The sequence below is a fragment of the Haemaphysalis longicornis genome, unplaced genomic scaffold (assembly GCF_048455015.1).
Source record: "Haemaphysalis longicornis isolate Haplotype H1 unplaced genomic scaffold, Haemaphysalis longicornis Haplotype H1 scaffold_6, whole genome shotgun sequence".
Classification (NCBI taxonomy): Eukaryota; Metazoa; Arthropoda; class Arachnida; order Ixodida; family Ixodidae; genus Haemaphysalis; species Haemaphysalis longicornis.
The window spans coordinates 69,443,454-69,471,442 of record NW_027526407.1 but is presented as its reverse complement, the minus strand read 5'-3'; the positions used below and the strand labels follow the sequence as shown (position 1 = coordinate 69,471,442).

At 45.6% G+C, this 27,989-nt stretch overlaps 1 protein-coding gene across 2 annotated transcripts in view; it reads left to right on the top strand.

Annotated features, from left to right (window-relative positions):
• The first annotated feature begins 3,896 nt into the window (after positions 1-3,896).
• LOC144142879 (venom metalloproteinase antarease-like TpachMP_B) overlaps positions 3,897-27,989 on the top strand; it is a 39,524-nt gene continuing 15,431 nt past the window's right edge. For both annotated transcript variants that reach the window (XM_077674702.1, XM_077674701.1), the window contains exons 1-7: positions 3,897-4,002; positions 4,588-4,745; positions 8,362-8,433; positions 12,917-13,041; positions 15,880-15,929; positions 17,410-17,515; positions 23,525-23,608. In XM_077674702.1, the coding sequence (XP_077530828.1) occupies positions 3,945-4,002; positions 4,588-4,745; positions 8,362-8,433; positions 12,917-13,041; positions 15,880-15,929; positions 17,410-17,515; positions 23,525-23,608 (653 nt within the window). In that variant the 5' untranslated portion in view covers positions 3,897-3,944. The remainder of the gene's footprint in view (positions 4,003-4,587; positions 4,746-8,361; positions 8,434-12,916; positions 13,042-15,879; positions 15,930-17,409; positions 17,516-23,524; positions 23,609-27,989) is intronic.

The following is a 27,989-nucleotide window of genomic DNA, read 5'->3' as shown; positions in this document are numbered from 1 at the left end:
CTTCACATAATGAGTTTTGGCGTTGATTGTAGAGATTTTCCGCCTCTTATTGCATATATAAGGTTCGAGCAATATTCCGTTCCATGTGCAGGCTAAGAGCCTCCGGTGCGATGCAAAACGTTAATTAAACATTTGCATATATGCCACGACCCACCCTTAAACCGACCAGTAAGATAATAAAAAAGAAATACTCTTATTTACGAAAACAATGCGTTGAATGAGGATAGAGAACATTTTACACTAAAAAAGCACGATTACTAGGAAAAATAAAGCCCTTCCACTCAATGTGAACGCTGTCGGAAGCGCAGAGCAGTGATTTGGCATAATGGGCTCTAGCGCCGTTATCCGCTCACTGCTACCACTCAACGCATTTCAAATTTCCCGCCTTCGCAAGGCTCGCGCGCCCCTTGCCCGAAGCTTAACTACGCCAGTGGGAGTTCTGTTATTTTTGTGCTTGCTTTTCCTCCCGCACGAGCCAACGTTGGTTGCACTGCCACTTTTTTTTTTTGCTTACTATCGTAAAAACCAACCCAACGAGCGTTCCTAGCTAAATGAACGCTTGCGCTGCAGGTTAATTACGTATATTTTGCCTCAAATGCACCTACAGTTTTCTTTGCGCTAAACAACGGGGAGATGTATGACAAGCGCCCGCGGTTCACGAGTTTCGAACGCTTATGGCTCTATAAACTTGGCTTTCGGAGGTTCTGGGTTACGCCGCTACGACGGAACGCCGTGTAAAATCCAAGTTGAACCTATGAACTCCCGTGGTTGGAGTCCTTGCAATGTTAGCGTTCAAAATTCGCGGAGCGAACACTTAGAGGATGCCAAGGTCTAAGTCATCTATCTAGCAACGAGGTCATATTTCCACGGCGGCAGTCTCCACACCTGCATCCGGGTTCCAAATTCCCACTCGGGAGAATTGATTGATGACATAGGTGCATCAACTTAGAAGGAAGGGCACTGCAGCTTTCGCTATTCGGTTATTACTTGGGTTTACAGCACGCGTGCATCTTGTCTGTTCTTTTGCTGTTTTTTCTGGTTGGCGTTGCTGAGTAATACGGCTAGTTTTTCATGTATATTCCAAAAACTGTAAAGCAAGGTGCTAGGGATTCCGCCGGCCAAAAATATGCCGCATGTTCCGCAAGATCATCTCGACGTTAGCGTGTAATAATTCGATTTTCGCAAAACTCCCTGTCAGAAATGCACCTCCTTCCCGTGATGCCACACTACCAGCTCTTTACCACATGAATCAGGGACACCTTAGAACAGTACAGGTTTGCCCGAAGAAAATACCTGCCCCCACAATCAACGATTACCAACGAGAAAGCGACGCAACTACTCTGACTTTAAAAACATTCATTTCCACATGCTACACAGTTGCACATGATATCCACTTAACTCTACAAAGCGACCTTCATCGCATTAATGACTGGTGTAACAAATGGTTAATGTCCCTGGACGCGGAAAAATGTAAAATGATCTCCTTTACGCACAAGCAAAGCATTTACACCTTCCGCTACACTATCAATAATTCCGCACTGTCACAGGCATCTTCCTAAAAGTAACTTGGAGTCCATCACACACCCAATCTCTCCTGGTCTCACCACATCACCACCATTAGCGTGAAAGCTTCCAAGTATTTAGGATATCTACGCCGTAATTTACATAGCTGTCGTGCTCACGTCCGTCAACTAGCCTATCAAACCTCTGTCCGCCCAGAGCTTGAATTTGCCGCTCCTATCTGGTCCCCTTATCACAACTACTTAGTTAACATGCTTGAAGCGATTCAGAACAGGGCGGCCCGTTTCATTTGATGCAATCATGACTATCACAGCGGCATAACGTAAATTAAATACAATCTTTCGCTTCAACCCCTGAGCACTCGTCGCGACATTTTCCTTCTTTGCCCCTTTCACAAATACGTGTAAACCAACAGACCCTTCCCACTTCACTTTGATGCTCCTTCCATTACTTCACGTAGGTTGCATAATCATCCCAGTTTCACGCGATTATACGGAGCAACTGATGCGTTCAACTCATCTGCTCTTCCTCGCGCCTTACGTTTGCGGAATGGTCTTCCAGCTAACATCGCATCTGTATCAGACAATAATTCTTTCCGTCAGTTGCTGCTTACTCGCTTTTCGCAATAAGGTCTTACCACTGTTTCGCACATTTTTTTTTAATTCTGCCATGTCCTGCATCCCTGATGTGTACCTCAAAAAATGTACTTGAAGACAACAGAACCTGTCGTTTCTCTGAACAGCAGGTGCTTTCTTGTCTTTTTTTTGTCAGTGTCCCATTTTGTGCCCGATTATGAATGTTGTATACTGGAAATGTTTTCTGCGTATGGGCGTAGGTTCTGCGTTTTTTCTGGTGCTTTTTGTATGGTGTGTTCTGCAAATTATAGCAACTCATTGGTGCAAGTCGGGTCGGTAAAGTCGGCTATCTTTGGCTGATATCGCCTTCATATACTATAATGATTGTATTCGGTTCACTTTGTCGTGTGTGCACTATGCAATCGCTTTTTCTTTTTTCTTGTTACCGTCTGCTAACTTAAACTTATATTGCAAACCTCGTCGCAATTCATTGTGCTGCTATGCTTTGTAACGCGTGAAATAATTTCGGATGATCTGTAACACTTTACCAATTACCCCCCTTACTCAGTCCTGTAAAGGGCCGGTAAGCAACTTTAAATAAATAAATAAATAAATAAATAAATAAATAAATAAATAAATAAATAAATAAATAAATAAATAAATAAATAAATAAATAAATAAATAAATAAATAAATAAATAAATAAATAAATAAATAAATAAATAAATAAATAAATAAATAAATAAATAAATAAATAAATAAATAAATAAATAAATAAATAAATAAATAAATAAATAAATAAATAAATAAATAAATAAATAAATAAATAAATAAATAAATAAATAAGTGCTGACCGGCACGTACCCGGAGAAGCAGCCTGGCCTGGTCACCCCGGCCGCTTGTGCGGCGGCAGGCCATGGCATTCCGGGGTAGGGCCGCGAAAAAGGCAGGATATTCACTTCTAGACCAACACAAAACATCATTCCATGCTCTACCCACGTGTGGCCAACAAACGTTTATGGTAAAAACTAAGTGGCGAATGAATTTTCATAAATTCGCCGAAGTTAAATTCATTATTTAACGTTTCGAAAATGAAACTCTGGCTCTTCAGGATTAAAAGAGCGCATATAAAGCTGGGGGCATAATTAAAGGCAGGAGAGGTTGCTGCTCACGTAATTATCTTTACAATTGATTTTACCAAGAATAATTTTACTGTACCCACTCTGCTCATTTTTTCTGTATTACAGTGTGAATTTTCTGTTGTCGATTGCCGCCTTCACTTTATGTTCACGTCTTAGATTAGTGAAGCCAGCTTACAAAATGAGACGAAAAAAGAAGCCGTCATTCGAAAATATTACTTCTGTGGAGTTTCAGCTCCTACATTTGCAATGGCCACAGGAGGACTGAACCTTAACCGATAAATGTTGCAAACGCCACTGGAATCGTAAAGTCTAAAATCGACATAATATGACCCGATTATAGTTTCAACAGTTAGGAAGCACGTCCTAGTACTAAAGAGGATTTTTGCTGATTTTTATTACACCAAAAAAATCATAGAAATGGCGCTCGTGCAGTACAAAACGGGAGAGTTTTACGTGCGTTTTGGGCTAGACGCGCGGCCGTGATTTGTTAATGTGTCAGGTCTGGGAGCGTCAGGGCAAAAAGCAAGTCCAACGTCGAAATCGTTTGTCAGAGGTGCCTGCCCACGCAGCGTTTTCTCCGCCGCCTTCAGCTCACGGGATGCATGCCTGCTTGCGCAGCATATTTTATGGATATAAGTAGAACACAAGACCGGAAGCATAGACCGTCCGAATAAGCGCGATCCCCGCGATCTTCGCTGGCAGTGAGAATGGGCGTTTTAAGTTTTGCCCTAATCCTGCATCTCGCAACACTCCCGTTGTTACATGGTATGTACTTAGGTTCTTTTATGTTAAAGTTCCTGGCTGTGAACTGTAATATTATGCTTGCCTGCTCTCGCTTGCAATCAAGTTAGCCCAGTGAAATACCAGCAAAGGAATGTGGATGGCTGATTACGCTATTATTTTAAAACGTGTAATAAAACCGGCTGTTGTGTGCGTAGAGAGTTACTAAAGACAACTTTGGGCATAAAACGGCGATACCATGCAAGTTCACAAACGCCATAAAGTGGAAGTGAATGTAAATCGGCCCTCAAGCAAGTAAACAGGATATGAAGAAATATAATGCGCAACTTGCAGCATTCCGTGTTGGGGCAACATCCCAAAGCTGATATATTAGAGCTTGAAACAACATTGCGATAATTTGCAGCGTCCGCTATCATTATCAACACCTAAGCGCTACGCAAAATCTAGAACCAATAGAAGCAGCTGAGCATTTCTACACTACCGTAAGTATTAGTGCTTTCGGCCCAGGCAGGCAAGTCCGAAGCATGAGCATAGGAATAAATCTAGCCCTCGGTGCGGCTACAATGCGCCTAGTGGCTTCTCTAATCTCCACCATCTATACATTTTCAGGACGTTCCTTTGAATTCCACTCAAAGGAAGCTCTTGTGCCGAGAAAAACGTTTGACAAATTCGTCGTGGAAGTTCATGCTATCGCCGATAAATCGTACCATGAGTACTTTGACTCCGAAAAAGATCTCGCCCATTACATAGCGGTGCTGTTAAACGGGGTAAGTTAGTTTCAGATTTCTAAGGTGGGTACATGTTTACGTTCTGAAAAATGAAGAATAATGCTGTTGGTGAAAAACGTTTAGCGGCGTGAGAAGTGCACTGACAGAAATTAATTTGAAATGCCCGGTGTTTCGAACGCATTCGGCATTGCACTGCGCGGTAGAGCTCGAATTGTATTTATAACTGTTGGGTTTTTTGACCACGGTGAGGTTGAATTATTTTTGGAATGCAAAGGGGCTGTAGGGAGCGTTTCGCGTCGGATCCTTATTTTTGGTGGAAGGTTGCACAATGATGAAAAGCGTCGAAATGCTATTTGTAAAGCTGGTCAGTTACATGGAAATATTTTGTTCAAAGCAATACCGGGTCAGCAGAACGTTGCAAACATTTTTTTCTGAACTCCGACGGCAGGAAGAGTAGAAGAAAAAAAAAACAGATGCAACGTTTTGAGGAAGGAGATGATTTGCGCAAGTTTCCGATTGGCTTGTTGGCTACGAGTTTCTAAAGATTTCTGTACGTGAAAGTCAACACCACTACGAAATAATATTGCCAATCAGAAAACCGGCATACTTCTAAAAGGTGTTTTTATAATTTTATTGTGATTCCGTCTGTTATATATGGCAATACGGTGGAGTTTTTTTTTGCAACTTCGATTCTTTTGTTGGAATGGTAGCAACATTAGTTGCATGAACAGGGGGGAGGGTGGCCAGGCACCCCACGGAGCGAAAATTGCTGAATGGTACCAAAGCAATGCTCTTTGGTGATCATCGTTAAGGTCAGCTCGGATGTAGAACGAAGCATCGTCAGAAGAATACAGGACAAAGTGCGGTTTGCGTCCTGTGTTCTGACAATACAGAGCCCTTGACGCCAGACATGGCAACCTGGCGATTTTTACCGTCAATTATTTCTCACTATCACGGCAATTAACAACCACGCATAGCAGGATGGCGGTGAAGGCGGACGCATATTGTGACAGTCGCACTGATGAGAGGGCCAAATAGCAGATATATAGCAACGGCGCATGGAGTTCACGTGGAGGTTGCTGATGCACGTGAGGACGCCAGGTCTAGGTATACTACAGCCGCTAGAATTCTGATCCTCTTATCACGGGAAAAAAATTAATTCCCTCATTTAAACCTGAAGATTTCCCCTTTTTTAAGACCTGTTCAGCTAGCACCAAGGATTTGAACTTGACCTGAACACGCGCTGCCCAGTCTGCCCCCTATTCTAAGCCCGTCGTCCTCGCGATGCTTGCATAGTGAGTTCAAGTTCTGCGCAATAGCAAACTGCTGTATCCCAACACATAGTCCCCGACATTTCGTTCCCATTACTTAGAGGGTTCTACCCTGTTACTTCGTAGGACCATTGCAAAGAAACATTCTGGGGTCATCGTATCATCTGTCGACACCACCGCTGCTCGCTGTGACAAAATTGTTTTTTGTGCACCGCCTTCACGCTGTTGAATCGCCGGTCATTCGAGCTGGAGCCATTACGAGCGCATTTGGTGTCAAAAAGGTGGTTCTGTCTAATAGCCTTCGAGCATGGTCAAGCCGCTTCGTCGCTCGAAAGCATGGTTGCCTGTTACATACGATATCGTAGTTGTCCGCAACTCACCCCTGGTAGGCGCAGTCTATAAGCGTCTCACGATACTATTTACATATGTCAGTGGCTTCACGTCTGCCTCCCCGTGCTTGTTACATTTAATGGCCACCTTCAGGGCATATTAACTCATGTTAATGGGGAATGGTAAAGAAATAAATGATGGTATGTGTACGGACGTGTGTTCTTCGAGGAGCACCCAGTGTCTTGCACCGAAACCTTTGCCATTGTCTGTCTGGCAGTTAGTAGCTCTAGTGGGAATAATACTACCTTGTATTTTCAACAGTGATTTTAGGCGTGAAAAGGTGCAATTAGAAAATGTCATAGTAAATATTTCGAAGGTGTGAAAACTAGTAGCACTGGTTGGTTCTCTGACAATTGTATGTATGCACAATTTGAATTTGGAATTTTCAATCCACAATGGTCTGCCAAAGAGTTTGACATGTCAACCTAAAGATGTGTGTTTGAGGAGGTGAAGGCATCGTTCTGGTAGAACTACGACACTTCTTCCTGTATTAATTTGGTGTTTTAGAATGTTTGGTCTCCGTACGCCAAAAACAAATCTTCGGACGAGATACCCTACGTGTTCTGTCTCCACGAGACAAGCGTTTTTGCTCGATTGTCTAACCACAACTCATTCAGTGGCCTAGAAGATTACGCCTCTGGTGTAATAGATAAACAAAGACCCACAGTCACCACGCTCATTAGGCGGAACCTCCAGGCCCGGCGGCGCGAGACTTGGCTAACTGCGCTTTCCACACCTCACGTTCTTGTAGAAATCACCACGAACTATAAACACGAGGCCCAGAGCGAGTTTATACTCAATGTGTATAGCTACCCAAGAAGTGCTTATAAAGTCGGCAAACCCTTCCCAAAAACTGGCGAGATAGCCAGAGAGAACATATTACTTTTTATCTGACATTTTAACACACGTCATACAGAATGAGGCTATAAGCGGGAAACAATAAAGGGGCGCAATCTCTGGCTTGATGAACAGAGAGGGTCTGAGTTTGCACAACGGTAAAATTATTACACAAATTAAAAGTAAAAGTTACAAAAAATTAAATTTAAAAATTCGGAAAATAAAATATTAAATTAAAAATTATACAAAATCATTCAACAAAATTATAAAAATGTTTAAAAATTAAACAAATTCATCTTAACCACTAGAAAAGTATAATAAATGTTTCAATAAAAGAACAAGTGCCTTTGTTACAACATTAATAGGAAAAAAGGTGGCGCTGGCGTCACTTATTAGTTTGTACGAGAAGGTAGCCTGTGTCGTGCTGATTTTGATGCCGTCTCCTCGAAGCAGTCTTCGTTGACTGCTTCGTTCGAATTGGAACGGGGCTTAACATGGCGCACTGTCTGCGAAGACGGCAACGAGAGAGAGAGAGAGAGAGAGTAAACTTTATTTGAAAATAGGAAGACGGGAATGTGGAAAGAGTTATGGGTGAAGTCCTATTTCCAGGACTCCAGTAGCAAAGGCTCCCAGCTTGGCTCTCTCTAGCAGCTCACGCAAGCGAGAAAGACCATGCCGGCAATGAAGCCGTCTAAGGGGGAAATTGGAACGCACCCATAGTAGTGGGCGGAAAGAAAGTATGCAAAAATGGTGATGATGGCGAAAGGATACGTATTTGTGCGTTGTGTTAGGCTCTTGTGCGAACCAGTATAGAGAAACAAGCAGGACATCTTTCGAACACGTTTGAAGAAAAAACTTCAAACGGCGCCAAAAGCAGCGATATCGGCGACAGAGGGAGCGGTACTCGACCGAAGAACGATACGTGTCCAAGCAGATGCCACGGCAGCTAGTCATGGCTTCGAAACATACCGAAGAAATTGCGGTGGGGAAATGTTCGTCTGGACGCTGTTAACATCAGTTTTTGCGGCTAAACCTTACAAAAACTTCTTTATAGCCCAGTCATTTTGCTTAGCAAAAGCGTCATCGAATATGTTCTATATTATTCGTTGAACAAAAGCCACATGTTTCACTTAAGTTGGCGTTAATGTTTTTTGCAGGTGAACGTGTACTACAGTAACTTTTCAAACCCACGAATAAGCTTTAAGCTCGTAGGGGTTACAAGAAAAAAGGTAAGGATGGATGAAAGAGGTGGGGAAGTAAGGCTTGCAAATTTTAACAAGAAATTAGGAGATGCCCGCTGCTTTCAAATACCCAATACCCAAAGGACATACGCAATACCGAAGCCCTTCATTCTACCACTTACAATTCGCAGTAATTATGGTAAACAAACCATTCCTAATCAAGCTACACAAATATTGAATAGCAGTGATATGAAAATAAATTTCCTAGGACCATTTTCATTATTCAGAAGGGGATGCAGAAATGTCTAGTCCGTAATGGTACATCATTCTCTACACTGTTAAGTGTTGTTTCTTGTGAAATATTGTTTCATTAATAATTTTTGATTGATTGTAGGGTTTAACGCGCCGACCCAACGTTGGCAATGAGGCGCGCCGTAGTGGAGGGCTCCGGATTAATTTTGACCACCTGGGGATTTTTAATGTGCGCCGAAATCTCGTACACACGGGCGTTTTTGCTTTTCGCTTCCATCAGAAAAGCGGCCGCCGCGGCGGGAAATCGAGCCTGCGACCTCGTGCTCAGCAGCGCAACGCCTTAGCCACTGAGCCACTGCCGCGGGTCACTAATACTTTTTAAACCACAAGAACGTTGCATTGTATGTTTGAATATATGCAGCTTATATTCATGATATATTACTCATGGTGTAAAAAAAGTCACTGGGCCCATTGTTAGAAATACATGTCTATTCCCTTCTGTACACTGTGCGCCCGATTACATTTTTATGCGATGTATGCTTACTTAATGTTTGTTATTATATGTTACAAGGATAGACGCACCCCTCAAACGCTTCATCTATGCACGTGGATATATTGTAGTAGTATTGTGCTTCTTTTTTTATACATAAACCCGTGTTATGTGTTTTACTGTTTTGTTACTTTGAATTTCTATTGTTATGTTTCCTATCTCGCTTTGCTGAGAGCCAACTGTCTCAATATAGATTGTTTGTGTGAAACTGTGAAACCTGTAAGGGGGCTAGGGCCCCGTCAGGCGATGCCTGCCTATAGCCTCGGATCCCTCTTAGAGCTGTATAAACAGAACAAAACAAAACAAAGGAAAATGTTTCTATCAGCTACGGTACAGTCCGTGAAGATGTTAATGAGTTCCTTTATCATGTTCTGGATGTGCCTCCGCAGATGTACCTGCGCGGAGTAGGAAAATGGTCAACATTTCTTTTGAAGCCGTAAGAGTGTTGCGCCAAAACTCGCATAAATAGCCGCTGACAATACTCTGCCTACCCGAAACCCATTCATCGTGAGAAGAAGGCATGCTTGGCAAGGTCTCACGTAAATAAAAAATTAAAGCCGTTCCACTCAATGTGAAAGCTGCCGGAAGTGCAGAGCAGTGATTCGCCACAATCGGATACAGCGCCGTTATCCGCTCACTGCTGCATTTCGAATTTCCCGCCTTCGCAGTGCTCGCGTGCCCCCTGGCTGAAACTGCGCCAGCAGGAGTTCTGTCCTTTTTGCGCTTGCTTTAATTTCGAATGCTGGAGCTATTTTGCCTCATTTCGAACGCGTAATTTTTTTTCTTGCGTCGGCGGAGCCTTTCTCCGTCATTTCGAACGCGCCATTTATTTGTTGCGCAACCGCTTTTTTCGCTTAGTATCGTAAAAAACCAACCCAACGAGCGTTTTTAACTAAATGAACGCGGCGGCTGCCGGTCATACACAGAGATTTTGCCTGAAATGTACCTGCCGTTTTCTTTGCGTCAAATAACGGGGAGATGTATGACAAGCGCCAGCGGTTCACGAGGCTTGAACGGTTATGACTACTTAAACTGCGTCGTGTTCGAAGCCTCGGGGCGACTCCCCGACTCCCTGGGTACAGAAGTCTCTACTTGGGTCCGTTATCTCACGGCGCCGCCTGATTCCGGAAGTCGCATCGACCGTTAGAGAGCTAAGACGACAAGTCGAGCCCATAAAGTGCTATGCACTTAAAAGAACCAATACAGTTCCACCCAGTGTGAAATCTGTAGGAACTGCGGTGTCTGTGGCGCTCTTGCCTCGCGGGAGTGTCTACGGGCGCTCTCCCGAAAACGGGAGCGTCGTCACTGCGCGAATTATATGGTTCACGCAAACGAATCAGCAGCTAAACGCCAGCGGCTGGAGGCTCCCTTCCCTCTGCTTCGTCTACCGTAAAAAAAGTAACCCGCCCCTGCGAGACCACTGCGCCTTCTATCGGTGCGTATAGGAAGCGGTTTCTGCGAGGCCGCCGGCGGATCCTCGCCAGTGCCTTACACCCCTGCGCGACTCTTGACATTCAGTGAACGGCCGAAAAGGCTTGAGCTAAAGTCCCTCCGCTGTTGAAAGTGACCATGATCGGGGCGGGGGGGGGGGGGGGGGGGGATTCATTCTAGGTGAAGCATCAATAATTTTGTTCGTTTTCGTGCAGAAGCGGTATTAAATTTTCCTTAAAGCGACCCTGAAACACTTTCGATAAACGCGTTCACTCTTTCTTTCGCGTATGGAAGCACTGCGAAAGCTACAATTATCGCCAGCACAGAGCGGCACTACGTGATTTGCTCGTCGCATCAGATACGCCTTTCGTTTCTGCTTTGTTTCTGTGGCTTTCTTTTTAAATTGCTATCAAAAAGCGTTCATCGCTGCAACTGAAGGAAAACCGGCCAACAACCGCTACATGGCCTCAGTGACGTAATTCGAGCCGTCGAAGAACGTCAAGACCTAGAAAGAGAGAAATATCTTTTGAGCGAGTTTACAAGTTATCTGATAGGCATAGAGCAGTAATCTTTGGCTGAGGTTCTTTGCGACCCCATCATCTAAGTACTGAGTGTGTTGGGTGACTACGTTCTGCAAGCATTTAATATTTCAAAAGAAGTTGAGAAAAGTATTGCAGGGTCCCTTTAAAGGTCGCGTTTCGCGCCTGGGCCCCACAGTCCGTATAAAATGTGGCTTTTCAGTCTTTTTTTTTGTGCCATTGAGGCTCGAAACCTGCTCACAGACATCTAGCGGAGACCATTGTAGTGCTTGACCAATAATATTGTATCCTGGCCGATCCGTATCGATGGGTACGAGCCAGTCTTCAGAGCACGCGCACATGCTTCAGTCGCTTCATGGGCCTTACATGCAAGCACGTTCTTTATAGTTCAGGGTGTTTCAAAAGAAGCATATGAAACACACGAGCCTAAGTTCACAACGCGAAAAAGGGAAATAACGTGAGCCAGTCAAGCTGTCCTCACTTAAAGGGGCCCTGCAAAATTTTCATCAACTTTTTTTTAATCTGTAATGCCTGCAGAACGTAGTCACCCGACATACCCAGTGCCTAGATTCGGGGGTCGCAAAGTACCGCAGCCAAAAATTACTACTTTATGGTCATCAGATAACCTGCAAACTCGCTCAAAAGATTTTTAAATGCAGAGCATTTCTTAGCCTCGCCTGTTCCTGCGTCGGACTGTGTCAACAGTTTCGCGTCCGCAGCAGGTGCGCCTCTCCTTCCATCCTCTCTCTCAACAGCAGCTGGCGCGCGCATGCGTCGTAGTCAGCGCGTTCGCTCCGTCGCGGTCTCGGCCTAACAGGTGCGTGATAGCAGCGCGGTGGGGCGTGGAAGGGCGCGCGCTGCTTGCGCATGCGCGCTCTGCCCCCCCCCCCCCCGTACTGCTCTCCCTCTACTGCGCGCGCTGCAAATATGGCGGCTAGCGGTCGCTCGTGTTTCAGTCACTGCGTTGCTCCTTCCTTCCTTGGTTGACGCTCGTGCCCACGTTTACTCGTTTCTTCTAGTCCAGCATCACGGAAGATGCGATGGAAGCAACACTGCCTTCAATCATTACTGAGGCCCCAATGCTCTGCATTTACTCGTGTTCCCCTCGCGGGAAGGCGCGGGAATTTTTTTTTGCTCTTTCCCGTTCTTTACAGTCTTCGACGGTCAAATTACGTCACTAATACCATGTAGCGGCGGTTGGCCTGTCTTCCTTCAGTTGCAGCAATGAACGCTTTTCGATAGCAACTTTAAATACAAAGCCACAGAAACAAAGCACAAACGGAATACGTATCTGCTGCGACGAGCAAATCACGCAAGGCCGCTCCGTGCTGGCGATAACTATAGATTTCGCAGTGTTTCCAGACGCGAAGGAAAGAGTGAAAGCGTTTATCGAAACTGTTGCAGGGTCCCTTTAACAACTAAAAAGGGATTCCGAGTTACTCACCTTCGTAGTGAGCGTACACACGTTTGCCTTTATGCTTCATTATTAGTGCCCTGACGGAAAGACTGCATTGACTTGTTACCTCATCCAGGAGGGCTCAATAAAGACAAAGTCCTACTGTATTCAAGCAAGTTTTGTAACGGCGTCATGCATACAAAGTGCCTTTGTGACGCGAGTGTAGACCACGTTAAAAGCGGTAGTGTGCAACTTTTGGTGTAGGCTGGCAAGCACCTCGGCCGATCACTGTGCAAAGACGCCAGAGATATCGCGCCGCTTCTTGCTGAACAGCTGTTCTTTGAAGGTTATTTGTCTCAACAGGAAGATGATTTACCCAAGACGGCTCAGGGAGAGGTAATTGGTAACTGGTGTTTCGGTTACATCAAGCGCTTTCACGAACAAGCAAATCTTTCATACAAGCCGGACGTGGTTCTTCTGCTGACCAGGTAAGTCTGCAGAGGCAGTTCTTTCAAAACATTTTTTTGGTCTAGAAGAAGTTAGAACAACGGAATGTCAGATATATGAAGGGTTTAGATTTTATAGTGAATCTCTGTATTGTTGGCTAGGATCCAGGAGATAGTATCCGGCAACACGCCGAGCGTATACCAACATTTTTAAGATGTGGAGATATGCATAGAAACTACAAAGGCCAACGGGTTACGTGTTTTAACAGAAGACGGCCTGTATTGACTGCGGAAAAAAAATTGCCAGTAACGCATTGGTGTTTAGAGGTCCCGCCAACTTGAAGGAGATCGGTGTAAGCTTGGTCTTTTTAAAAAGGGGCCATGAAGACAAAATGCACGTTTGGTTCTTTCAAAAGATTGCCTCGTTAGAATCATGCTGACACGACTTTTAACGTAAACTTCGCTCAAATAAGCTCTATAGTAAGCAAAAGGAGAATGAACATGCTACCCTTAAGCTCATTTCCCGCAACAGAACCTATGACGTCATACCAGCCAGCTCTGCGATTGGCGGAGGCCGGAAAAAGCAAACGCCAATTACGCACGGCTTATAAGCTTGCCGAACGAGCTGTTCTGCGCTTAAATTTAGGGCACATTCTTTTTATATCAGTAATAACGGTGTGACAAACAGTGGAAGTTACGAAAGCACACGTAAACATAGAAGTACCGATGCGGACTGCTGTTGGTACTGCGCGAACTATGCTTCGTTTAGATGCACAGCACTGCGGGGCTTTGGGGTTGTCTCAGACGACGCTGGCCGTTTGACGCACGCAATGGTGTCTTACGGGACCGTATTTGTCGGCGAGCACCATGTTTCACGAAACGAATATTTTCTCCATTAGCATAAGCAAGCCAGGTTTAAATACGGTCACAGACAAACCAAAGGCAGAAAACGGCTTGCGCGGTGTGGTGGCGCCATCTAGGTTGACTAACAGTAAGCAAGTCTCCGCTCCACACAAAGTTTAGCTGAAAGACCTGTTCTTATGATGTCATTGGAAACGTCCTTCACCCACACGTTTTGGGGCAAAAATCAAACTTTTATCTTAAATTGGTTAATTTCGCAGTGAATAAAGCATCGTTTGCTTCCGGACAAGCGGTGCGGACACTATAGAACACGAAATCTTTCGAATGTAACAAACTCGTATTTTGTCTGCGTGGCCCCTTTAAGCTGTCTTTCCCACGTTGTGTGCTGCACAGCGAACCTGGCCATCTGCGGAGCGAGTATGGTTACAACTTCACCTTGTACTCCTCTTCAACGCCGCGGCCCCTTTCGTGGGTCGTGTATACTTCTCGCCACGCGCTACATTGCGCAACACCCCCCCGACATTGTGCAATGGTGCGCGCTCTTCCGCGGCCACCTGTGCAGCATGCGCCGTGTTTAGCGTAGCAGAGCCACAAGAAAACGTCATTGCCTGTACCCACGAATTGTGTGCGTCTTAAGTATGTGACATAGAGACCACGCCACTGCCTTTTAATTCAACAGATACGCAGTAGAATCTCGATAAAGGAAATCCCTTAAACGGAATTGCCGCTTAAACGGAACAGCAGCCTGTAAGCTGGCCGGCTTTGTATTCAGATACCGTAAAAAAAAAACTTTCGGTAATCGGAACTAAAATTTCCGCGTCGTCGCGAAACGGAACCGAAAATGGAACTTCTTGTCAGGCTCATTGCCATTAGCATCAGCTGCTGAAGATCCTGATCTTCAAGATGCAGTTGCAAGGTCTCAAACAAAACAAATGGATGCATTTTTAGTGAAAAGTGACTAATAGATGCCAAATAAACTTTGTGAATGCTATGCCGAAATCTCAAGTTTTTTTTTGCTTTCTGCAATATATCTGCTACACTATTCTTCTAGTGCTTAGAGTTCTATGAAATGGTATTAAGAGCGTGTGCGCACATAAATTTGCACTTTTGTACATCCCTCACGGTAAGCGGAACTTCTGTTAAATGGAACTAGTTTTTTCGGTCCCTTGAAGTTCCGTTTATCGAGAGTTTACTGTACTGAATTCGCAATATATATAAGTATAAACCCCAAAATCGCAAATACCAGCCGAGCGCCAGCTACGCTTGATATGCTTCATGGCAGGATCTTTTTTTGATTATTTATTGCACTCTAAATGAAAGAAACACTCACCAAAGACATGGCGGTGCTTTTTCACACCTTTATGAATACTACTGTTTGACACTTTTATGAATGCTACCTGTGTGAAAGTACGTTCGCGAGATAAATTCGGTTTTCATCATCACATTGTGATTGTCATAATTACTGCAGGGGACGGAGCCTATATAATACAGGGTAGAAGATTTTTTCCCAAATGGGTCCAGCGAAATACAGCGCTGGAGCGTAACGAGACCCTCAATGGCGTGAACGGTTTTGTATCAGCTCCAAGATGCAAATAGGCTGCATCGGTGGCAGCTTGTAAAAATGATCTATGAGGGGTTGAGAACAAAAAGGACAACGGCGTCCTACCAGAGCACCCCCATCGATACAGAACTCCGACGGTACAAAAAAAGCGGGTAGAAGGAACACCTGTGTGCTCAATATTGCAGCGCAGGTTATAGGAACACAGATGATGTCAGCAAATAGGGAGCCCTCAATTATAACAATGCCCGTCTCATGTTACACGCGCTGCTCGAGGGTTAGAAATACAAACGCATCGATATTTGCAGCTTTATCGCGAGCCCGTGCAATAAAGATGGCTTGACGTGTAAAGAGTTTTTATCATTCTTTAATTTAGTTTATTGTTTATCTAACTGAAATGCCTTGTTCCATTCCTATGGGAGTGACTTTGTTCCGCCGATTCTTCTCGTTTTTCTCTTCAGCAAAAGCTTGGTGTCACTGCAGAAGGGTAATATAACCGGCCCGATAGGAGGTGAGAAAGAAATGTTTGAAATATTTTCGTCTTATTACTGATATTGTACGTGCGCAAAACACCAACAAGGGCTCTGCGTGGCGTAAAAAGGACCATAACGTTTAATATTCTGAACAACGCAAGCAAAAGGTGGCCCGCAGTACGAGCTCTGTTATGGATGTAGCTGCACACACGCAGAAAACATTGCAATTGTAATCGGGTTTGTTTGCTAAGGTTATTAGGGTGCATACACAACAGTGGCAGCTGCAAGTACGAGGTGTTTTTGTTTACCCGATATGGGCCCTGCAGGCGCCAATTTTATGGTACTTTGCAAAATTGCCGGTAAACCCTTAGTGGCTCCGAGCCCTTAAAAGGCTATAGTTATCTTGGGCTGGTCCCAGAGCATACCTCTTCTAGTTTCAACTTTCGTTTCGTCACGATTATACCGAAACTGGCTCAAGAATGTGATTATCGATGGAACTGCAAGGACCTATGTATGAATAGAGTGACGTCACTCGAAGCTCCTAAGCAATGCAGAAGACTAGAATGAAAGGAAGATGTTTAGGGAGATTTTTAATGTTATCGGATTAGGTAATCTGGCAGCAATATTTGGCTGCAGCGGTTCGTGTTCAGGACAGGTCTGAGAAAGGTCGGTGGAGCGCACGCCGGGAAAAGGGAACAGCAACTCCGGGGGAGGTCATGCCGCTGCCGCGCTTGCAATACCAGTTTAATTGAAAGGTGAAGGTACCGGGGGGCAAACAGGAGGCTCCTGGCGGTGGTGAGGGAGCGGATCCACCTTTGGTGGTGGAGCCATGCGTGGGAGTGGGGCACGGTACTAGACCCCGACAAAATTGTCTATCTTCGCATCACCAAACAACGGACTCCGCGTCCATAGGGGGCTTGTAAACTGGCGACGGCGGCAGCGGCGAAGCTCAACAGCATGTCAATAGACGGTCCAACTAGGCCATCGCAGTCTTAATAATTGTAAGCATCCCTCACAATGATGATGAGCTTTGTGAAGGTATTTAGCCAGTTAAACGAATATTGGACTTGTCGCAGTAAAAATAAGAACCGCATGAGGGAAGCACGTAAGGCGGAATGGCAAGTTTACTACCCAGAAAAAGTCTGGCGAGAAAAAAATGACACGCACGTTTTCTGGTTGGGATGGTAGCGTGGCTTTAAAATATCTTGCAAACAACCGCAAGTGGCAAGTACATGTTGCAGTGGCCACTGCGTCTCAGATACTCTCAAACACGCGTCTTGGTAACACGACAAAAAGTACAAGTAAAGGGCAATATTCCTGCCCTGGGAAACACTGCACTGCTTTCCAGTGGAACTGAACTAAATTGTAACGTCACTGCATGGACATTGGAAACGGATGGGAGCCGGCCTGTGTAGTTCTGCATGTTACATTTTTGACACCTCTCTGATGTACGCAAGAGGTGAGGTAGTAGGTACGTAAATCAAGGGTTGTGTGATCCTTGCGACACCGTGCATACAGGTATGGCAACGCGACCTTCCACCTGCCGAAAAGGAGCTGCCGTCGCTGCAGACAACCCCGGAAGCTTCAGTGGCGTCCGCTACGTAGCTCATGAGCTGGCACACACGTGAGTCCTCATGGGAACTCTGATTACTGTTAGATATCCTTAAGTACACAAAAAGGCGGTATTTTCGGAGAGAACGTGCTATTCCTCCATGGCATCCTCTCCGGGAACCATGAGTGGGAGTGGGGCACGGTACTAGACTCCGATAAAATTGTCTATCTTCGCATCACCAAACAACGGACTCCGCGTCCATTTTGTACTCTTTCGCAGGAAAACTTTTAATCACAGTACCGGAATAAAAATATTCGGGCGTTGCTTTAACTGATAACCTAAACTGAAAATCGTACGTTGCTAATGTTTGTTCATCTGCCTGTCGTAAATTGTTTACTTCTGCATAAGCTCCGAGACACCATACCTAAAGTTAAATTACAGTCATACACTACACTAATTAGGCCTAAACTGGAATATGCTTGCGCTGCTTGGACCCCTGCACAGCAATGAATATAGACTTGCTAGAAAAGATTCACAGTGTTGTTCTGTTTGTTGATGATGATTTGTGTTTATTGGCGTAAGAGCCGTTCAGTTTGTTTATTCTAAATATCGTCGCACAGATTCCGTTTCTGTGCTGATGCGAAACAAAAACATTCAAACTCTGGATTCCGGGGGAAAGTTTTCCCGCTTTAAATGCCTGTACTTACAGCATTTACTCGATCACAGGCACCCCGGTTTTTTTGTGTGTGTTCGCTATGCCCAAAGTTCATAGATTCGAGGTGCTTAGATTTAAAAAAAAACTAAATTACCGTCCCCGCAAATTTTGTCGTGGCCGTATCTCGAAAAGACGAGCGCAAAGAATAATGTTGGATTTGGCAAGCATTCAAAATAAAAATAGGTGCAGACAGTGAACCCATCGCTTACGTCTGATACGCAGTCACCCTGAGTCCGTTGTGCCGTTTGGACCGCCGCTCTCAGCATCCCCCAGCAGGTCGTCGTGTGTTCCGTTGCAATGGTTCCTAATTGAAAACTTCATAAGTGACTGGGCCACAGCGCCAACTCGGGCCCGCTTCCACGCGTGTGAAATCCACATTGCTATGGTTGAAAAAAAAATAACTATGGATGTGAGGACCTAGTAGTGTAAGCGACTGCCACCACATGCAAACTTTTTTTCGCATTTTTTTTCGCAAGAAGGGGAGGGTGCTCAGAAACGGGGAGTTTCTAGAATCACAAAAATGCGAGTATTATATGACCGGAAACTTGCTTTCGACTCCAGTCCTTTCCTGAAACCCCTTGCTACTCGTGGTACTCACCATTCCCGTGGTACCCGCGATCCCACCCGGCGGGAAGTTTTTCTCTACCTTCTTTCTTTCTTTCTTTCTTTCTTTCTTTCTTTCTTTCTTTCTTTCTTTCTTTCTTTCTTCTATCTTTCTATCTCTCTTTCTTTAAAAAAATATATCAGACCTACCACATTTTCCTTTTGGGTTTCCTTGGTTTTCTTCACTGCCTACCCTCATTTTTTGTCTTCATTCTTACGAGCCCCTCATTTCCCTATGTAATTCTCTATATGCATAGCGAGGGTCTTTGTTCTGGCAGTCTTGGTGCCATACGTAGCTTAAGAGGGTTGAACGCTGGTCGACAGCTCCCGACATGTCGTAGTCGCTCGGGTCACGACCCGGGGGTTAATAAAAAGAAGGTCCCCTTCACTCCGGGCAGTCGGAGTGGCGCTGGCTACCACCCCCAAGCAAAGGAAAAAAATTACCTTGAGATAAATACCCAAGAAAGTGGAGGAGATAATAGCCCCGCCGGTAGCGTAGTGGTCATCGCACCAGACGCGTATTCTGGAGGTCGTGGGTTCCAATCTACCCCGGCGGGCATCTTTTCTCCACTTTCTTAAAAAGATATATCTGAACTATCACATTTGCCCCGTTGGTTTCCTTGGCTTTCGTGACTGCCTGCCCTTAGTTTCTGTTATATATATATATATATATATATAGCGAATGGCTCGTAGAAATAACACAGAAATAAGGGTTGGCAGTCAAGAAAACCTCGGAAAGCAAAGGGGAGGTTGTGGTTGGTCATTGAAACCGATAAAGAATTTGGAAAGAAAGAAAGAAAGAAAGAAAGAAAGAAAGAAAGAAAGAAAGAAAGAAAGAAAGAAAGAAAGAAAGCGAAGAAAAAATGCCCGCCAGGTGGGATCCGAACCCACGACCTCCACGACCCACGACACTCGAGTCAAGGCCCGGGGGTTAAAAAGAAGGTCCCCTTCACCACGAGAAGTCGGAGTGGCGCTGGCTACCACCCCCAAGCACAGGAAAAAATTACATTGACATAAATACCCCAGAAAGCGGGGGGCGGGGGAAATCGCCCCGCCGGTAGCGTAGTGGTTATCACACCAGACCGGTATTCTGGAGGTCGTGGGTTCGGATCCCACCTGGCGGGCATTTTTTCTCCACTTTCTTATTTTCCAAATTCTTTATCTGTTTTAATGACCAACCACAACCTCCCCTTTGCTTTCCGAGGTTTTCTTGACTGCCAACCATTATTTCTGTGTTATATATATATATATATATATATACATATCAAGGTTGCAGTCGTCATTGCCAGTGCTATTCGGCTTTTTTTCGAAATATATAATAGGGCCGAATGACGTGTGCTTGTCACGTTTCTTTGATTCATTGATAAATAAGCGAAAATATAAGTCGAGAAAAAATCCGCCGTTTTCCGGGAGCGGGACTCGAACCCACATCTCCGCATAACCGGTGCGGTGCGTTAACCAATTACGCTATCCCCACAGCGGCTTCTCTCTCGACTTTAAAGCGGGGGTTTATATTTACAAGAGCTCTGAGGCCGGTCAACTAGCGCCGCCCCTCGACTACCGCGGGAGACGTAGAACGTCTTCTTTCCCAGCGGCCGCCACGTAGAACGTGGTCGGAGGTCGGGGTTAGCAATTGGCATATCCGAACTGCTGGAGCCAGTGCCTCGTAATGCATGTAGCAGAACAGAGAGATACGGGACGAGGGACTCGGTAAAGATACATATCAAGGTTGCAGTCGTCATTGCCAGTGCTATTCGGCTTTTTTTCGAAATATATAATAGGGCCGAATGACGTGTGCTTGTCACGTTTCTTTGATTCATTGATAAATAAGCGAAAATATAAGTCGAGAAAAAATCCGCCGTTTTCCGGGAGCGGGACTCGAACCCACATCTCCGCATAACCGGTGCGGTGCGTTAACCAATTACGCTATCCCCACAGCGGCTTCTCTCTCGACTTTAAAGCGGGGGTTTATATTTACAAGAGCTCTGAGGCCGGTCAACTAGCGCCGCCCCTCGACTACCGCGGGAGACGTAGAACGTCTTCTTTCCCAGCGGCCGCCACGTAGAACGTGGTCGGAGGTCGGGGTTAGCAATTGGCATATCCGAACTGCTGGAGCCAGTGCCTCGTAATGCATGTAGCAGAACAGAGAGATACGGGACGAGGGACTCGGTAAAGATACATATCAAGGTTGCAGTCGTCATTGCCAGTGCTATTCGGCTTTTTTTCGAAATATATAATAGGGCCGAATGACGTGTGCTTGTCACGTTTCTTTGATTCATTGATAAATAAGCGAAAATATAAGTCGAGAAAAAATCCGCCGTTTTCCGGGAGCGGGACTCGAACCCACATCTCGAGTCCCGCTCCCGGAAAACGGCGGATTTTTTCTCGACTTATATTTTCGCTTATTTATCACGGCGAGTGTGGGTTCGAGTCCCGCTCCCGGAAAACGGCGGATTTTTTCTCGACTTATATTTTCGCTTATTTATCAATGAATCAAAGAAACGTGACAAGCACACGTCATTCGGCCCTATTATATATTTCGAAAAAAAGCCGAATAGCACTGGCAATGACGACTGCAACCTTGATATGTATCTTTACCGAGTCCCTCGTCCCGTATCTCTCTGTTCTGCTACATGCATTACGAGGCACTGGCTCCAGCAGTTCGGATATGCCAATTGCTAACCCCGACCTCCGACCACGTTCTACGTGGCGGCCGCTGGGAAAGAAGACGTTCTACGTCTCCCGCGGTAGTCGAGGGGCGGCGCTAGTTGACCGGCCTCAGAGCTCTTGTAAATATAAACCCCCGCTTTAAAGTCGAGAGAGAAGCCGCTGTGGGGATAGCGTAATTGGTTAACGCACCGCACCGGTTATGCGGAGATGTGGGTTCGAGTCCCGCTCCCGGAAAACGGCGGATTTTTTCTCGACTTATATTTTCGCTTATTTATCAATGAATCAAAGAAACGTGACAAGCACACGTCATTCGGCCCTATTATATATTTCGAAAAAAAGCCGAATAGCACTGGCAATGACGACTGCAACCTTGATATGTATCTTTACCGAGTCCCTCGTCCCGTATCTCTCTGTTCTGCTACATGCATTACGAGGCACTGGCTCCAGCAGTTCGGATATGCCAATTGCTAACCCCGACCTCCGACCACGTTCTACGTGGCGGCCGCTGGGAAAGAAGACGTTCTACGTCTCCCGCGGTAGTCGAGGGGCGGCGCTAGTTGACCGGCCTCAGAGCTCTTGTAAATATAAACCCCCGCTTTAAAGTCGAGAGAGAAGCCGCTGTGGGGATAGCGTAATTGGTTAACGCACCGCACCGGTTATGCGGAGATGTGGGTTCGAGTCCCGCTCCCGGAAAACGGCGGATTTTTTCTCGACTTATATTTTCGCTTATTTATCAATGAATCAAAGAAACGTGACAAGCACACGTCATTCGGCCCTATTATATATTTCGAAAAAAAGCCGAATAGCACTGGCAATGACGACTGCAACCTTGATATGTATCTTTACCGAGTCCCTCGTCCCGTATCTCTCTGTTCTGCTATATATATATATATATATATATATACATATATGAATAATGAAGAGAAAGTAGGGTAGGCAGTCATGAATGCCAAGGAGGGCAAAGGGGAAAATCTGTCGTCATTTATTTTTTTTTGAAACAGGTATAATCTGTCAAAATGTTTGCAAGATAGACAGAAAGTGGAGACAAACAGGCCCGCGGCCGAGATTTGAACTCAAGACCTGCAGAATAGACATCTGGTGCGGCCCCCCCCCCCCCTACCACACCTACCTCCAAGCTACTAGTCTAATCTTGGCGGTAGCACCGTCAAGCACAGAAAAATACCGAAGTTAGCGGAGGAGAGCACAGCCCCGCGCGTGGCGTACTTACGCTACGCTACGCTACGCTATGTAGCGTAGCGTAGCGCTTGGCGTACTGTCTGGAGTGCCTGCGCTTATGTCCCTTATCGCCACAGCAATTTTGCGTTTTCTGTAGTGTATTTGAGATGCCGAATGAGGTACGATTGCCCTTTTTGCGATACAGAGATAAATAACGGGAAATAACAGCCGAGAAAAAATCCGGCGTTTTTTCTGGAACCGGGAATAAAACCCACAACTCCCGCGTAACGCATGCTGCGCACTACCAACTCTGCTATTCTGCGACGGCTCCCTTCTCGACTTTCGAGCAGTGGTTTATATTCAACTGGCGCCGCCCCTCGACCACCACAGGAGACGTAGAACGTGCTTTCCCAGCGGCTACTACCGAAGACGTGGTCGAAGTCGGGGATAGCCAATCGCATTTGCCGGAAAGGTGGCTTACGCTTCGGCGGAGGCCGGCAGCTTACGCAAGCGGCAAGATATATCCTGTGACTCCCTGTTGTCCTTCTTGATTTATTGATTGTAGGTTTAACGCGCCGACTCAGTGCACGCTATGAGACGCGCCGTAGTGGAGGGCCCCGCCTTAATTTCGACCACCTGGGGATCTTTGACGTGCGCCGAAATCTCGCATACGTGCGCCGAAATCTCCCGAAGTCTCCTAGTGAGAAGCTTTTGCTTTTCGCCTCCATCAGAAAAGCGGCCGCTGCGGTCGGGAGTCGAACCCGCTACCTCGTGCACAGCAGCGTAACGCCTTAGCCACTGAGCCACCACGGCGGGTCTGTTGTTCTGCCTTCCGGTTGAATGCCTTATGATGGTTGCTTTACTATACGGGCTTGCACCGGTTCAATTGACCTGAATCACATGTTTACGGCCGCCAGGTTGGGAGCCCCTGATTGCGACCGGAAAGGCTACGGCGTCGACATCCCCATGTGCAAGAAAAAGGTCATAGAGAATTATGCTTCGTAAGTCTTTTCCCACTTATAGAATGTGTTGACGGCTCAAACGTTAGTGGTTCTTTGCTTAAAGAAACTTGATTTTTTTTTCTTCCCACGTGGCAGAAGCTAACGTGACTGAAATCTCCGGTTGACTTGCCATTGGAGCCAAAAAAATGTTTTAATTTTTGTAATAAGGTGGTATATTTGTGATGAAGGTGCGAACTTTTGAACAAGAAACGCATAATAGTGTTTTTTATCGCTTGGGGAAAAAGACGTATTTGGCTTTAGCTTCTTTTGCTGTAACTTGGAATTTGAATTGGATCTCATGCCATGTCCAGCGCTCACTACGGTCACCAATTTAGGTTAAATTCTAAATGGATAAATAAGTAAACGCCCTGCAGCGCTTCGCATTAGTATGCGCGAATGTTATTGCATGCAAAGTCTTGTAGCTGACACGACATTAAAAAAAATTCTCGTCGGGCTGATATGCTCATACATGCATGTGCTCTTGTGTCAACCATTTTCAGCAGTATGCTTATTTATTGCTTGAGAATGGTCTGTGCGTGCTGCTTATGGCGCTTTTGTTATTCGAATTTACAAATGCTTAAGTTTTGTTTTTTGAGGATTGCTTGTTTCGGTTTAAAATGCTTCTACGTACCAATAGATTCTATGTTCTCTATAGGGGTGGCAGTGTATCAAGGTGAAATAATTTAAGAATTGAGTATGGTTATTAGCGACATCTGAAAAAAAGTTTTTAATGCGTATGTTTATTTAAAACCTTCAGCTACGCCCGAAAGCCGGCAGAGAGCGCGAGAAGCATTTGTTCCAAATATCGAAACTCGCAACGGAGGGCAACATTGATGGTCTTTTCTGGGTTATGTTTCTGCTGTAGGCGGACGAAATGATTTGGAAAGTTATGATTCCTTGATAATGATTTTTCAAATTCTTTTTCTGCCAATGCTTCTGTTACGTAAACTCAAGCAATTTTGCACCTACGGACGTCCTCTCTTGAAGACAGAAGGGAAAAAGAAAATGAGGGGAGTAAAATATTGCCACGAAGCCAAAGACGACGCAAATATCTTCAAGCAAAACAAGTTTATTGGAGCGAGCTTGCGCTCCCCTAACAACTCAAAGAATGCACAGGCGGTGAAGCAGCAGTCAGCAAAGTGACGTGCGCAAGCCAGCGTCGGGAAGTCGAATGGCGCAGCGTCTGCTCTGCGGGTATTTATATTCCGGTGCGGGCGTTTCTCTAACCGTCGAATTACATCGAGAACACTGTATATAAAGGAAGACGGTTCTATGCCAGTGGAGTTAGGGCGACACATTCACCCTATCAAATGAGATAATCCGAGCAGCGTAAGAAAGAAAGAATGGAACATGCGCTTCACTCGGGGCACAGATAACACAGCCTCGGCGCAGCCCGGCTATAAAAGCAAAAACATAAATAAACAAATCTAGTGCATGGTTCGCGGCAATATTCTTTTGAGTAAACCGGGAATTTTCATGCATGAAACCTGTTTGTCTTGAAATATATTGTACCGGGGCTGTTAGGCCTAACAGATATTTGCTCAAATGTGTGAAGCTGAACACCGGGAAGATGAACATATGGACACTTAAGCTGACTATAGCTTCTGGTGCTTCGAGAAGCTGGAGGTAGAAGAGTATGATGACGATTGCGACTCAGCTAGGCTAGCGTGAGCTCTTGGACATTCTGCCAAGCAGTTTTTCCTGTAAATAGCATTGTAAATAGGTCATTTCTCAATGTAGCAACATATACTATTCTCGTTTCACATAGCAGCCCGAAAATGCTAGACTTGAAAAAAATACCCCTTTTTAAAACGTTAACAACCACTCCCCGAAAGAGAATAGGGGTGCGCGCGAAGCTTATGACCAGCCAGTATAAGCCAAACCAAACCTAAACTCGAAACGCGTAACCAAACCCTTAACCAAACCCAAAGCCACGCCTGATCAACCTAAACACATACCCAATCAACCCCAACCCAACCCTTACTCAACCCAAGCCAAGCCACACTACCCCACTGGCTGAGCTTGATTAGATTTAAAAAATAACCATACCACACACACAACAGATCATACCACACACACACACACACACGCACACACACACACACACACACACACACACACACACACACACACACACACACACACACACACACACACACACACACACACACACACACACACACACACACACACACACACACACACACACACACACAACAGAACCATATCACACACACATACAACAAATCACCTCTTATCACATAAGGAATCATCCCATAACCTCATTCAAGACCGCTGGCGTGCCCTCTGTCACGCTATGCCGCCCAATCTCCCGGCATGCAACGCGGCCCATCAACGGCAGCGTTAGTGCCAATGGCGCTCCGGTAAACGGGGACGTGAGTCTGTAGCGCACCCATTCAAATTAATCCCTCATCTCCCGGCGTGCAGTGCGGCCTAGCAATGGCGACGCCCGTGGCAACGACGTAGCGCAAGGACCACCTCCAACACTTTACATATGAATACAGTGTGTGAATAGCGCAATCGCGTAGACGTCAACTTCACAACGCGATGGAGCCAGATTGGATTCTGACCACGGGAATCGTTTTGAAGCAAGGCTTTACTACTTTCGTCCAGTGGTATCGTGGAGGATGCGCAAGTTAACCTTTTGACCGGAAACACACAACCAGCGACACACCCCTCGAAGCGCATCGCGTGATTCGCCGGGCCCGCTTTGGGCGATGTGCAGAAGGTTCCGTTTTCAGTCGTTCTGGTCAGCACGAGCGGTGGCCGCCGTCACCGCTGTGGGCGATCAGCTGATCGGCAGCCGACAACCTCCCCGCAGCCTCCCACGCATGCGCCGCTGTGTCGTCTCGGGCTACGTAACTTGTCTCGCAACCGGCGAAGAGGAACGGCGCGTTTTCCGCGTTCGCCGGGCCTCCTCCTGTGTGCATTGCACGGGACCAAACGGCGTTGAGCCGTCGTCGGCAATGCAGCTACATCCAAGGTTAACCAAGCGAAACATACTCAACCAGACTAAGCCAAGCTTGTGCTTTCAATATCTGAGCTTAGCTGAGCTAAGCCGCAGCCATTTTTTTTACTTGATGCGCTTGGTTTTTTGCAAAACCATCGCAGTGCTTCCACGATAAAAGTTAGGCGATACAAGCTTCGCTTGAAAATTCGAAGTACACCCAATATTCTGCCTTCTAATGCCTTGCGGTGAAGAATGTAGTTCTGTCTGTGTTGCTTGGCTGGGGGTACAATTCGTGCTACTTTGACTTTGTAAAATAATTTTAAAGTACAGTGAACGCCATGAGCGCACTCACGCAGATACAAAAATATGCAAAGCACGCATGAACAAGACACACACAGGCACCCAAGCACAAGACTGTCCTTACTGGCATGCAACAGAAGAAACAAAAAAGAGTACGCTTGAAGCACAGGATAACATAACCGGGCATGTTCACGTGTCTGACTTACACATTTTAATACCTACCTTTTTGTTTGCTGCTCTTTGCCCTAACAAGTATCGCGCCAAGAAACATCTAACAATGATCATCATCATCGTCATCATCATTAGTGTTCGCGTGCTGGTAAAAAAAAGAAAGAGAATCCTGAAGTGTAATATGTGGCAACACCGAAGATGTCTGCGCACTTTGGCGCCGAACCTACAAAGACATGTCTAAAACAGACAAAACTTTGTCCGCATTCCGATTTTGTGCATTCCTAACCAGTTTCAGGACTTCACTTTTTGGAGGGTACTCGGGCCGACCAAAATGCCTCGCCAGGTTACCTCTGTTCTTCAAAAGCATTCAAGTTGTAGAGTTAGTTGGCACTGGAGCAAGTATTCGAGTGATTCTAGCTAATCTGTTATCCCGTCTGCGGTAGATGGAGTGTTTTTACTAGCAGTTGCTTACACAGCGCCAGTAAGCAAAGCAAAGCCCTCTGCTGTCAATTCTCCCGCGCTTGTTTATAAAAGTCCCATGTGGGCTAAATATGTGTCTGTTTATGCTTTGAAGAAATATTCCCTGGCAGCTCTCTCAACGCTATACCGGACCCGAAACACATTGTTTTCACAAAAAGTCATTGTAACTACTGGAAACAAGTTAAGTTTACTCAAGACAACGTCGTTGGTGAAATAATAGGGGTATGGTAAAGCGTACTGGTCAACTCGTTAACACAATGCTAGCACTGAATTCGAAAGATGAAATGCAAGTGGAGGCAGCACTACAACAGCACAGTCATGCTCCTTACGGTGGCTGTATTCAGCGGCCGCTCACAAGTATCGCACGAACAAGCCCCTCAGATGTCATTAGGACCTGGCTGAAAAGTTTAGCGAGCTGCCAATGCTTCATTTGTTTTTGTTGTTACCCATCATGCTGCT